A 14661-nucleotide genomic window follows, 5' to 3' on the forward strand; every position below is an offset into this window, starting at 1 on the left:
CCAGCTGAGTGTAGTTTCACCTTTTTTTGACTCTTTTAATTCATGGCTTATATTTTCTTCTGGTATTTACTTTATTCTTAATAGTTTCTTTTACCCTTCTTCCTGCTGTCGTTTTCTAGCTTTACATAGCTCTTTGGGGACAATAATCATTGAACAAATCTTAAAATACAGATATGATTTTTTTTCCCCTATAGGGAAATCCTGTTTGAAAACCGAATTGCAATTTTCAGACTATTACTGTCTCCTTGCTGTCCATGTGCTTATTGATGTCTGGAGAGAAACAGGTAAAAACCAGTGATTTCAGTCTAACTTTATTTTTACTCTTTGTTTTTATTGATTATAAATCCTTAAACTAATTACATAATCCAAGACTTTGATTTATGCTTTTAGGTTTTTCTTCTTGCCTCTCTCCAGGGTGCTTCTAGAAGAACCCAAGTCTCCAAGTATCCTCTGTATATTTAGGATAATCTTAAATCAGTGGATATCTGTTCTGTTTTAAAATGTTTCTGAATAGTGAGTAAACAACCTATTGCAAAGTTACAATAATTAAAATGCAGGGAAACTGGTTTAGAGATAGATGTATGAATCCATGGAATGAAATAGCCATTTTTGTTCATTTAAAATTATATACACGGGCATATACCTTTTTTTGGAATATAGTTCAGATTAACCCATTTAAGACAAAAATAAGACTACATGGTAAAGGAAACATCATGACTCATTGAGCAAGAGAAGAAGGATTCAGCTGATGATTCAGCCTTTTCTTTTAAGTCTCATACTCTGATGTTTTCTCTTATTAGCAGTTTTTGAGAAAAAATAGCTACTTATTGCATTATTATTAATGAAAATAAACTGCAGAAGAAACAGGGCTGATGAGACAATGGTGTGTGCAGACACAGTCCTGCGCTTGTGGGTCATTTCACCAAGCACTCAATTTTGATGTCCTCCTCATGCTTAAAATCCTTCAGAGATGCCCTATTTTCTTGAGGATAAAGGTCAGCCTTCTTAGGATGGTTTACAGTGCTCTCTAATCTAGCTTCTGCCTGCATCTCCAGATTCTTAAGTACTTAAAGCCCTAAATCTACTTCTTTGTTGTTGCTGTTTCTGTCATTGAACATCATGTTGCCTCTCTTTGAAATAACTGTATCACCTCCTTCATCTAACTTTTAATCAAAGAGTGCCTCTGAGAAGTGTGTCTTGATTTCATCCCTTTCTCATTGCAGATTTTATGCCCCTTCTGAACTTTTGTAGGACATTGTATATACCCATATGCTGCTGCTTGTTTTACTGTGTTCTACCGGAGGTGGGGAGGAAATTCTTTTCATCAGAGTACTTGATATCAGAAGCCCCAGATTCAGGAGGTTGCATAGAGCTGTAAAAGTCATATTAATGTAAAAACCATAATGAACTGATTACTTAGTAATTTGATCTTTACTCAGATACCCTTCCCCACTTATTTGTAGCATCTGTTCTTTCTCATAATGACATGGTTTTCCTAATCTCTTGGTTTTCGAGCAAGATATCTGACCATATAATAATAATAACACTTGACACTTATTGATCATCAGGCACTTGAAAGTACTTTATATGAATTCAGTTCAGTTCAGTTGCTCAGTCATGTCTGACTCTTCGTGACCCCATGAATCGCAGCACACCAGGCCTCCCTGTCCACCACCAACTCCCAGAGTTCACTCAAATTCACATCCATCGAGTCGGTGATGCCATCCAGCTATCTCATCCTCTGTCGTCCCCTTCTCCTGCCCCCAATCCCTCCCAGCATCAGAGTCTTTTTTCCAAGGAGTCAACTCTTCGCATGAGGTGGCCAAAGTACTGGAGTTTCAGCTTTAGCATCATTCCTTCCAAAGAACACCCAGGGCTGATCTCCTTTAGGATAGACTGGTTGGATCTCCTTGCAATCCAAGGGACTCTCAAGAGTCTTCTCTAACACCACAGTTCAAAAGCATCAATTCTTCGGCGCTCAGCTTTCTTTACAGCCCAACTCTCACATCCATACATGACCACTGGAAAAACCATAGCCTTGACCAGATGGACCTTTGTTGGCAAAGTAATGTCTCTGCTTTTGAATATACTATCTAGGTTGGTCATAACTTTCCTTCCAAGGAGTAAGCATTTTTAATTTCATGGCTACAATCACCATCTGGAGTGATTTTGGAGGCCCCAAAAATAAAGTCTGACACTGTTTCCCATCTATTTCCCATGCAGTGATGGGACCAGATGCCATGATCTTCGTTTTCTGAATGTTGAACTTTAAGCCAACTTTTTCGCTCTCTTCTTTCATTTTCATCAAGAGGCTTTTTAGTTCCTCTTCACTTTCTGCCATAAGGGTGGTGTCATTTGCATATCTGAGGTTATTGGTATTCTTCCCAGCAGTCTTGATTCCAGTTTGTGCTTCCTCCAGCCCAGCATTTCTCATGATGTACTCTGCATAGAAGTTAAATAAGCAGAGTGACAATATACAGCCTTGACGTACTCCTTTTCCTATTTGGAACTGGTCTGTTGTTCCATGTCCACTTCTAACTGTAGCTTCCTGACCTGCATATAAGTTTCTCAAGAGGCAGGTCAGGTGGTCTGTATTCCCATCTCTTTCAGAATTTTCCATAGTGTATTGTGATCCACACAGTCAAAGGCTTTGGCATAGTCAATAAAGCAGAAATAGATGTCTTTCTATAACTCTTGCTTTTTCGATGATCCAGCGGATGTTGGCAATTTGATTTCTGGTTCCTCTTCCTTTTCTAAAACCAGCTTGAACATCAGAGAGTTCAAGGTTCATGTATCGCTGAAGCCTGGCTTGGAGAATTTTGAGCATTACTTTATTAGCGTGTGAGATGAGTGCAATTGTGCGGTAGTTTAAGCATTCTTTGGCATTGCCTTTCTTTGGGATTGGATGAAAACTGACCTGTTCCAGTCCTGTGGCCACTGCTGAGTTTTCCAGATTTGCTGGCATATTGAGTGCAGCACTTTCACAGCATCATCTTTCAGGATTTAAGATAGCTCAACTGGAATTCCATCACCTCCACTAGCTTTGTCCGTAGTGATGCTTTCTAAGGCCCACTTGACTTCACATTCCAGGATGTCTGGCTCTAGGTGAGTGATCACACCATTGTGATTATCTTGGTGGTGAAGATCTCTTTTGTACAGTTCTTCTGTGTATTCTTGCCACCTCTTCTTAATATCTTCTGCTTCTGTTAGGTCCATACCATTTCTGTCATTTATTGAGCCCATCTTTGCATGTTTTAAACCTTGTTAACAATACAGTTAAGGTTGTTACAGTTTTACAAATGAGGGAAATATGGAGCAGAGAAATAAAGAAGGTAGGTTGTCCTAAAATCATACAGTGCAAATACATGGAAAGTTACAGATATTATAGATGCAAGGTTTCTTTCTTACTGTTTTTTAGGATTTTCATTTTATTCTTTTTTCTTTTTTTGGTTTCTTGAAGTCAACAGAAGTAATGCTGAATGTTCCAGTTGTAGACATAGTGACTGTTCAAGGTGGAGCTGATAAAAATTAGAAATGTTATAGAGGGACTTCCCTGGTGGCCCAGTGGCTAAGACTCCACGTTCCCAATGCAGGGGACCTGGGTTTGATCCCTGGTCAAGGAACTAGATCCCACACGCCGCAACTAGAAGATCCTACATATCATAACCGATACCAAAGATCCTGCATATCGCAACTAAGACCTGGCATGGTCAAATACATAAATAGATTAAAAAACAAAAGAAATGTACAGAAAATTGGGAGGATGTCTAGAGAGACTGCTTTGAATGTGAAAGGATTAAGAAGAGCACTTTAAGATTAAATTGATGATGCTCTCAAACACTTATTCAGGGACTTCCCTGGTGGTCCAGTGGTTAAGACTTCACCTAATGTAGGGGATGCAGGTTGGATTCCTAGTCAGGGAGCTAAGATACCACATACATGGGACCAAATAAACCAAAATATAAAAACAGAAGCAATATTGTAACAAACTCAATAAAGACTTTATGATTCTGCTACGGGAATGAAATGAGGCATGAAGGATATAATTTTTCCCCCTCTCTATTTTCACTGGGATATAATAGATAAATTACATTATGTTAGTTTAAGGTATATTATATGATAATGTGTTGCAAAATGATTACCACAGTGAGTTTAGTTACAGTTCATCCCCTCCCATAGCTACTCCCCTTGTGATGAGCATGTACTCTCTTCAGTTCAGTTCAGTGCAGTCGGTCAGTCGTGTCCAACTCTTTGTGACCCCATGAATCACAGCACGCCAGGCCTCCCTGTCCGTCACCAACTCCCGGAGTTCACCCAAACTCACGTCCATCGGGTCAGTGATGCCATCCAGCCATTTCATTCTCTGTTGTCCCCTTCTCCTGCCCCCAATCCCTCCCAGCATCAGAGTGTTTTCCAAGGAGTCAACTCTTCGCATGAGGTGGCCAAAGTACTGGAGTTTTAGCTTTAGCATCATTCCTTCCAAAGAACACCCAGGACTGATCTTGTTAACTGTAGTCACCGTGCTATACATTATATCCTCAGAACTTAATATATTTTATACCTTTTTGTTATATTATAAAAATTAATTAGAAAAATTTTGTCCCCAAGATCCTCATCAACCCTTGATGTTCTTTGATTTGGTGAAGAATTTGCATAGAGTTGTAGTTATATTCTATATTTTGCAAAATAAAATAGGTTGATAAATGTCTTCATAATGTTGGGTGTAATAGTTCAGAAGTGTGCTATTTACTTCAAATTTTGTTTCCATTTAAAAGAGATTATTTAAAAAAAAGAAGTTAAATTCTTATGGTTATCCTTGAATAACATTGGACTTAAAAAATTTTTCTGTAATTGTACAACTGTCTCTTCTGCTCAATTCTGAACCTGTTGAAGCCAGCAACCACCTACGCGTCTCTGGGTCTTATATCTAGTGTTACTGCAGAGTTTAGGTTACTGAGTGTTGAATTAAATAAAATTACAATTGTGAAGACCAGTTAGCCACATGAGAAAACACAAAATTGGATGTATGCAGTGATTACTACTGTGTAAAAGTAATTATAGTTCAAAAGCAATACATTAATCATAGTGGTAGTTTGAGTAGATCTTGGGTAGTTTACATAGTTTGGGTAGGATTATAGATGATATTTATTTAAAACCCCAATTTTTGGTTATATTTTATTTCTTTTCTCTTGGGAAAAAGCATATAAGATATAATCTCAGAAGCTCAGTGTTAGAAGCTTTCCATTTTAGACATTTTTTTCCTAAACAAAAGTAAATGGAAAATGGTATATTTTAATCTCAATTTTCCAGCTTCCTAAAGATACTAACATTTTTTGCATATTTCCTTCTCTGTTTGTGAATGCTTTATATACTTGAGATGAACTCTTCATACTCATTTGAATTCTGTATTTTTTACTGGTCATTACTGTTCGTTTTTTTTTTTTTTTTTGGCGATTAAAAATTCCTTGTTAATGTCAAGTGGCTGTATGATATTTCCCTGTGTGGGTATAACTATAGTTTACTGTTCCTCTCTTATTAGTACAGTAGATGTCCTTGTATGTAAAACTTTATCTGCATTTCATATTATTTTCTTTAGATAATTTCATAAAAGAGAAATTACTTACCCATTAAGAATATTGATGTGTGTAACTTTTTGAATTTTGGTACTCCAGAAAAAGTGTATCATTTTAGTTTAATTATTAGAGGGCAGTTTTTTTTTCAAATATTAGTTGACAGTAGAGTTACATGTGGAAGAAAAATGATGTCTAGAGAAAGCATCTGTCTGGGGTTTTATAGAGGAAACCCTGTACTGGGAAGGTTGGTGGATTCCAGTTCTCCTTCAAAGTCCATCTCTTCTCAGAATCTATGATTCTGTGAGATTCCAAACTTCTCTTTAAGACCCAGCAAGTTAAAGTTGCATCGTTTTTGCAGATCTTACCTCAGTTAAGAACTGAGATAACTATTGAGGGACTGTCTATTCAGGGAAATTCCCTATTTTGCTTTCAGGTTTGTATCTAAAATTTGTTCTATGCCACCCAGCCTAATCCTTAAAATAGTTAGTGGAGGGGATGATATTACTAAGTTTTTGTTTTTTATTTTTGAGAACCCTCATTTGCTGTCAAAAACTGGATAATGCTATTATATTTTGGTTCTAGGTGATGAGACCGCTGTGTGGCAGGCCCTGACTTTGTTGGAAGAGGGACTAACTCACAGCCCTTCCAATGCTCAATTCAAATTGCTGCTTGTTCGAATCTACTGTATGCTGGGGGCGTTTGAACCAGTGGTGGATCTGTACTCCAGCCTTGATGCTAAGCATATCCAGCATGACACCATTGGGTTGGTAGTATATACTCTGAATAATGAGCAGCCCAGCAGGGTGGAGTCCTCGTACATGGAACTCCAGTATTTTAATTTTAGCAGAAACGTTGTTCCTGTGTTATGTTTTGTAGATTAAATAATCGCCTGTTATGTATGACCCATTGCAAAGCAGATTTTTATATCTTTCAGCATTTTGTGGTAATTTTAAATTTGTACAATTTAGAAATAGTTAAAAAATTTTTTCCTCAGTTTCAAAAGAACAGTTAACATACTTTGAACTCTTTTTCCTTAGCACACATTGTTTTGAAGTCTACTTCTGCCTTGCAGTTGAGTTTGAGACTTATACATTATGCATTGATCTCAGAGATCCTTTGAATTTGTATTTTGATTGTTCTTTGTCGTGAATCAAGGGTATTTTCTCTATGTCCCATAGAGCTGTTTTAGGAAGACAGCATTGTATAAAACTGAATTAACTTCGCTGTTTTTTTTTTTAATTTGATTCTGTGAATTACATCATTTCTTTGGCACAATTTTTTAAACTTTTCTTATGCCCTAGCTATTTGCATAATTTGAAGTGTAGTATTTGATACTAGAGGTGGGTAGTAATTTGAAGTGCAGTATTTGATACTAGAGCTGGATGGGTATAACATTTTTTTTTTCCTTCCGACCTAGTTATCTTTTGACCCGATACGCCGGATCCCTAGGTCAGTATGCTGCTGCATCCCAATCGTGTAACTTCGCACTCAGGTTTTTCCACTCCAACCAGAAAGATGTAAGTGAAAACAACATTTCTTTTTTGTTGTTTTAATGTGGTCTTGGTCCGGTGAATGCACATGACCCAGAGAACATCTTCTTCAAGTCACAGATGCACACATGAGGGCGCACCATTGTACTTGCCAGCGCCTTAGGCCATATCTTCCTGGCCGAAGGCTGGTACGCAGAGGTAGAGAGTTATCTGTGGTTGTTAGAACGGGTGTGTTAAATAGAATCCTTGCAAGTGCATATAAAAACTGGTTATTAACAGAATAGGAAGTGCCTATTAGGTCTGTCTTTTAATCCCTAAGAGACTTTCTAAGGGTATAAGAAATAGCCCATAAGAGTTTATAGACTGGGATGCCAAATATGATTTTATAATAGCATTTGTTCTCTATTTTATGGATTTCTGAAGTTTATGGCAACTGTACTCATTATCACAGAGAGTACACTTACCTTTTCTTCAGTTATAAAATTAACCATTTGAAGGACATTTTAAGAAACTTAAGTCAATAATTTGTATTTTAAAGTGACGATAAATAAGATAGAGTTTTTATGTGCCATAATGAAAGGATGGGATTTGCACCATATTTTTCACTGCAAGCAGATGTTGTCTCCACTTGTCAGTTAAGCAGAAGCTTTTGTGGGAAAGCCATATGGTCTCTACTAAGTCGAAGTATGCAGAACCACTCAGGAACATACGTGGAGAAAAGACACGCCTCAGCAGTGGCCACTACCTGCTTACTTCTCGTGTGCTTCTAAGACTCACCACCTGGAATCTGGCCATGCCTGGTGTCTGCCCACAGTGTTCCATTTTCATGGTCTAATAGCAACTAAGAAACAGCAACAAGGAAGCTGGTTTCTGAGGTTCTTCTTGGCCAACACTCATGAAGATTTTTTTTTAAAGCCCTTTTGTAACTATGACTGCCACACCTTCATGTGTATATTAAACAGGAAGCGGGCATAGGACAGAAGCATTTCTAACCACTGGAATACAGGTTTGTTGCTCTCAGCTTGTGATAATTAAATTCTGCCACACTTCAAGGCATGGCCTAGAGGGCAGGTGTAGCACAGAGTGGCAATCTTTGCATCATCAGTTGACTTTTAAGCTCTATCCCTCTTCCCCATGACTCCACTTCCCAACAGTGATTGTGTCTGTTCAGATCTCATTCTGTGCCCTAACTTCTGATTGGGGAGAGACAGAAGTAGGCACCTGCATTTAAATATATTGTTCAGAAGCTGCTGACCTAGCTTTAGGGTCAGAATGGAATCTCTAGGACCTTGGTTCTAAATTCTCCTAGCATGAGTGGGCAGTCAAATTATAAATCTGCGAGTTTTCACTGTGTATTCAAATGTCTATGCTTGCCATTCTCTGTTTCACTACCTGAGGAAAAACTCCAAAGAAGAGTATATTTCAAATCTCATTCTGACTCTCATTACTGTGTTTCTAAGGGAAAGGTTAAATAAACATTTGATATCCTGAAGAATCCTTTTCAAAGTTTTGTTTCTCAAATAGCTTTGCTGTGGGAGTGGGGGGTTAATTAAGGGATTAATCCAAGTCTGGAGTTTGGTTTTTGTCCAGTTTTCAAACATCCAGCATTCTAGAGGAACTATATTTGTTCATGAATTGGTCAATAAAGGCACATTATTTTATGCTAATAAAAATTAATCTTTAATATTTTCCCCCACAAAATACATTTTACCTGAAGAAATGTTCTGAAAACAATATACTCACACATAAAACAACCCAACTGAAAGTACTGTAATAGGGAAAGGAGATCTCCAGGAGTGATTTGAGACAGCACATTGTCCTCAGTGGCTTTTGGTATCTTTGTTTGGTATTTTGCCGATGGTCATGTGTGGCAGGAGTGACTAATTCACCTGAATATATGAGATGCTGAAGACGATAAAAGTAAAGCATTTATGAATCTGGGACTAGAACTCCACTTGAAATTTATTTGTATTATTACTAACTAGGGAAAACAGCTATTTAATCACATTAAAGTATATAACTGAGGGGGAGGAGAAGGTGACGACTAGGTCCTGGGGCTAAAAGCAAGGCACGATACAGCAAGGCAAACACCTTAAACTGTACTGCCTAGGCCAAGTCCCAGAATAGGAAAATGGAGACTGTGGTGTGGACTGTTCCCTTTAGGAGTCTGAAGTTAAGAAAGGTCATGGTTGTAGTGTTGTACTGTCTGTGTTAAACCTCCTGACAGTGTTAGAAATACCTCTCTGGGAAGCTAAAGCTCTGTGTTCTACATCTTTTATGCTCAGTAGTTTTTGGCATCCTCAGATGATTTTTTGCTTGAGTGACTGATACATTTCAGTTCCCAGTTTGTTCTTTGAAAGAACACCTGCTCCTTAAAATCCTGGAAGATCTGCTTTGTAAGGCTTTGTGCTGTGGGATTGAAAGTTCTATTTGGAAATCTACATAGGGATTTTCTTTTTGGAAAGGTCATTGTCTACCGTCATCTTATCTGGAGTAGATTTTTATAATACAAGAATTAAGAGCTTATATTCACATATCTCCAGAAGTAACGTACATGTTCATACTTTTAAAAAATTGCCTTTAAAAGTCTCTGTTTTAGGTATTCACAGAGATCATCATTCAGGGATTTAATGTCCATGTATTAATATTCTACTAATTTTCACAGTGACCAGGGTTCATTTCAGGCATCCATATGGGATCCAAATAGCCTCATTGGTGCATAAATGAATAGAAATGGGTACAGACAACATTCTGTGATATTCAGAAGTCTTTAAAGTACCCGTGGCTTCCAGTTTTGCCTGCAGTTCCAATAAGGCCTTGTTGCTTCAAAGCGTAGTACTTCCTCAGTTTTTGTCCTGTTGGTAGCTGCCCAGGCCCTTTCCTAGCTCTGCAGGGATACTACGCTGCAGTATTAAAGGAGGACTATCTCAAAAACAGAAGCCAGAGAACTCTGATTACGCTTAGTTAAAGGACTGCATTCCCTTTTTGTGGCCTCTTATTCTCTTGCCTTTTTTTTTTTAAGTGGTATTCCATGGCCCACTCAGGAATTAAAAACTTCCTTTGCACTCGGTAAGGCTGAGTTCTTTCCTTTAATCACAGTGTATTTTGCAACTGTAATTAATAAATTTGATTGGAATCGCCAAAATAAAATCTCTATCCTGATTAGTCTCTGGATCATATGTTCCTAACCAGCTGCCTTTCCCCTCCCAGCCCCCACCTCCCCCCAAACTATAAGGTCCTATTGCAAGGGCTGATGTTAAACCTGGCTTTTCCAAGCCAGGAGGCCATTGGATAGGCATATGTGTTTAGGGTATCCTGGCCTCTCCTTGATTGGGTGTATCACTGTCAATCAGGCTAGAAGGTACACTTGAGCTTTCTCAGATAGTCCTTCTTTAAACCTGCAGGATCACAAGTAATCTTTTTAATTTTCTTGTGTCCGTCCGTCTTTAATTTCTCCAGATACTGCAGGCAAACAGCTCGCCGAGGTGTCCCATGGGGGTTTAAAAGCCGCATCGAATGCAGTTGAATTAGCGCCCGTGGCGCAATCCCGCGGCCTGAAATGAACCCTGCGAGGCTGTGTATCAGAGGGTATGTTGTTGACTATTGGCCTATTTTCCTATTGGGCAAATGACTCGGTCATAATGGAGATGGGGACAGAACTGACTGAGGCTGTGCAAAAAGACTAGCTTTTCTGTAAAGGATCTTTGGGGCAGACATCAGCTTTGAGCTTAATACTTTCCTTAGCCCGAAAGGGTGTTCTTCTGACTTCTGATCCTGATGGCAAAGGCCCATACCCATGAAGTTCTTCCCTGAGATTTCCTTCTGTTGTGCCAGAATTTCTGTTTAGTATTCTTTATCTTGCCTCTGTTCATGTTTCATCTGTATATATGTATTAATCTAATTAAAGTACATGTGTTGAGTGTTCCCTTTATTTACCTGTTTATGGCATTTCTAGCATAGTAGTTTGGATGGACTGGTAACTGGTTTTTGAATTTTCTGTCTTCAGAATGGATTATGACATGAATTTTTTTAGGTCTTTTGTTTGATGAATTCTATCTTGATGCAATGCACGTATATCCTGTGCTTATTCAGAAGTAAACAAAACCAACAGGCAGCCTGTCATTTTTTCTGAAGGAGAGTACTTTTTACTTCTGATGGTAGTGGGATGGTTATATTATACTGGTGTTTTGGTATAAAAGAAAGTGTATCTTAGATGCAGAAAAATATGGAGTAACATTCCTTCCACTATGGCACTAATCAAAATTTCGACTGATGTGTATAACGAAACTTTCAGTCCTGTTTAAATGAAAGGCACAACTCCTAGGAGGAAGTCTGTGTGGTGGTAGCAGTGGCTAAGTATTATTAATAATAATACTAGTGAAGAAGACATTTGACTCCAGTATATGATAGAAGAAAAATAACATTTTTAAAAGCTGGTATTCTGCTTGGTGACCAGAAACTTTCAAGATTAGTTTCAACATCTTAATTTTAGTTTGAGTGTTTTGTTTTGTCTTGCAAGGTTTGTCTTCATTGACTGACATGTGAAATATTTATACCAAGGTGATGTCTTTCCTCCCCCAGACCTCAGAATATATTATTCAAGCTTACAAATATGGTGCATTTGAGAAGATCCCAGAGTTTATCGCTTTTAGGAACAGGCTGAATAATTCTCTTCATTTTGCACAAGTCCGTACTGAGCGGATGTTGTTAGACCTTCTACTTGAAGCAAATATGTAAGTATTGCATGAGAACTAGTAAGGGACTAAGGGATTAGATCAGATGCTGAGAGCGATTAATGGGCTCATGGGTGTCATTAGTGGGCTTAAGCTAAAGAAAAATGAGGCGGTGGGAGTAGGAGGGAAAAGGGAAGTAAGGAGAAAGTGCCTGTCATGGGAAGTGATCGAGTATTGTCAGCACCATCCCAGGTTCCACACAGAAGCCAGCTGGACCATGGTCATTGTCCCTGGTCCATGTTGTGTTTACAAAGTTCCCCATACCCCACAGACATGAGATTTTGGGAGTTAATGCTGATGAGTTTTATTTTGGTTGGGCTTTCAGATGCCTTTCTCTAGCTGTGTAGCAGGCCAGTATGATCAATGCTTGGTTCTATTTCGTGTTATATAAGCTTTTACTTCTTAATAGTAAAGCCTTCCTTTCTTCACCCTTTCCTTTTCTCTCTAGTAAAACAAAGTCCTGGCTAGTATGTTTTCATGACTATTTTACTATTGAATAATACTTAAATAAAATTTCTATATCCCAGATCAACCAGCTTAGCAGAAAGTATAAAGTCAATGAATCTTCGGCCAGAAGAAGATGACATTCCATGGGAAGCCTTGCGAGACAACAGAGACTTAAATGTTTTCTTTAGCTGGGATCCAAAAGACAGGTAACTGGAATTTAACCCCAAGAAATTTATTTTTAAAGAATAAGGATGATGTTAATGTATGGCAAAAACCACTATAATATTGTAAAGTAATTAGCCTCCAATTAAAATAAATAAAAACACAAAAACAAAAAACTAGGTGCCAATATTCCCTATGAATACAGATGTAAAAACACTCAATAAAATATTGGCAAGCTGAATCAAAAAAAAATAGAACTAGGATGAATTTAAGAGTTATATGTATATAAATATATATAATTATGTCATACAATAACATGTATATAATATATATAATATACAAATATATATTAATATATTTTAATATATATAAAATGTCATAAATAACAATATATAAAATATAAATATTAATATATTTTAATATATTAAATATATATAATATAGAATATATTATTTAAATATATATATAATATATAATACATACATATATATAATTATGTCATACAATAACATGTATATTGTAGAGATCAGAAAATACAGGTAAGCCAAAGGAAGAAAATAAACCTCACCCCTATGTTGAAATTACTGGCTAATCTAAAAGTTCCTCTTTCACACCATAACATGAAAACAAGTTATAGATGGATTAAAGATTTTATGTTAAAACTTAGAAATTCTAGAAGAAAATATAAAAAATATCTTTAAAAAGTTGAGAAAGCCTTCCTTAGCATTGTTTCAGATCTGGAAACGAAGGATTTGACCCCTGTAAATATTAACTTGCTATATAGAAGTGAATTTGTTAACAGGTTCTAGAGGTATCTGGTAAATTATTAACTTTCTTCATATATATTAATGTCCTTCACATATATAGGGAACTCAATAAATCAGTAAGAAGCAGATAACTGAAAAAACAAGTGGAACAAAGGGTTTAACAGGAATTTCGAAGAAATGCACTTTATATCTATATTTGTATTTTAACCTATCAGACAAAGATTTAACCTATTGGATAAAAAAAGATTAATCTTTGTTCTCAGCAGGGTTATGGGAGAATGACTATTGTGCATTTACGTGGCAGTAAAACTTTATATAACTTTCCTGTAGGGAATTTTAGTGATACATATCAAGATTGAAAAGACTGTGTACCAACTTGTGGCTCAGCTGGTAAAAAATTCACCTGCAATGTGGGAGACCTGGGTTTGATCCCTGGGTTGGGGAGATCCCTTGCAGAAGGAAAAGGCTACCCACTCCAGTATTCTGGCCTGGAGAATTCCATGGACTGTGTTGCAAGATATGACTGAGTGATTTTCACTTTCACTTCTAGGAAAGTGGAAACTAAGAAGTTGCAGAGACATGTGCATGAGGTAGTTCTGAATATGCTGTGATTCAGTGTCTTGCCAGGACTCTTGGGACTCTGCATGTAGTTGGACTCACAGCTAAGGTCTTTTGTAACAAAAGGAACCAGCAAGGGAAAGAGATTCAGGTGGTCTGTGGCGAACCCTGTGCACAGACCCAGTGTTCTCTTCCTCCTATGAAGGAACACGCTGGGCATGCTCCTTTCTTGAGCAGCGGAAAATGAAGTAACGTGTGTGCAGTATTTCTGCCCAGAGAAGCCCGTTAACAACTTGGTGCCCTAGGTTTTTATCAACTGGTTATGTAGGCACCCACTGTGTAGCATGTACCAACATTTCAGACTCCCAGAAGGAAAGCGCTGTTCACCCTAAACCACATGATTGTGTGAACAGTCTAGGCACAGTGAGCTACTGATTATTTAGGGAATGGTTGGCACACTGGGTTCCCAGACCTCAGCCAGGGGCCAACCACTGCAAGCAGGCCTTTCTTAGTAAAGATAATAGCCCCAGGCTTACTAGGTTAACTCTTTTTTGTACAGACTGTCATAAAAAGATGCAGTTTACAAAACAGTATAATCACTACTGTGAACCCATTTCATTTGTTTAAAATATATAAATATTTGTAGTTCATTTTTTGTACATCTATATTGTAAAAGTATGAAAAGATCTATTCCAAGCATGTTAATATTTTGGATTCTTAGGCTATTGGGGCCCATTTTCCTGCCATTTTTTAGTATTTTTTATATCGGTGTTGTTTGAATTTTTTATACTATGTATTTTATCATCAGAAAAACCAGTCTCATGTAAGGGAAAAATGGCTTGTTAGATAGGTTATCTTTCCATTTTATGGATACCAAGGTGGTGACTTGGACTGTTTTGGTTTGTCCAAGATCATTCAGCTATTAAATGAA

General features: G+C 37.5%; 1 protein-coding gene across 4 annotated transcripts in view; it reads left to right on the top strand.

Moving 5' to 3' along the window:
- Nucleotides 1-14661, top strand: part of NAA25 (N-alpha-acetyltransferase 25, NatB auxiliary subunit) — a 65325-nt gene that overhangs the window by 35648 nt on the left and 15016 nt on the right. For all 4 annotated transcript variants that reach the window (XM_060401259.1, XM_060401261.1, XM_004017405.6 and 1 more), the window contains exons 13-17: nt 195-284; nt 6156-6336; nt 6991-7090; nt 11645-11796; nt 12324-12449. In XM_060401259.1, the coding sequence (XP_060257242.1) occupies nt 195-284; nt 6156-6336; nt 6991-7090; nt 11645-11796; nt 12324-12449 (649 nt within the window). The remainder of the gene's footprint in view (nt 1-194; nt 285-6155; nt 6337-6990; nt 7091-11644; nt 11797-12323; nt 12450-14661) is intronic.

This window comes from Ovis aries, chromosome 17 (genome assembly GCF_016772045.2).
Source record: "Ovis aries strain OAR_USU_Benz2616 breed Rambouillet chromosome 17, ARS-UI_Ramb_v3.0, whole genome shotgun sequence".
In the NCBI taxonomy this organism is placed as follows: domain Eukaryota; kingdom Metazoa; phylum Chordata; class Mammalia; order Artiodactyla; family Bovidae; genus Ovis; species Ovis aries.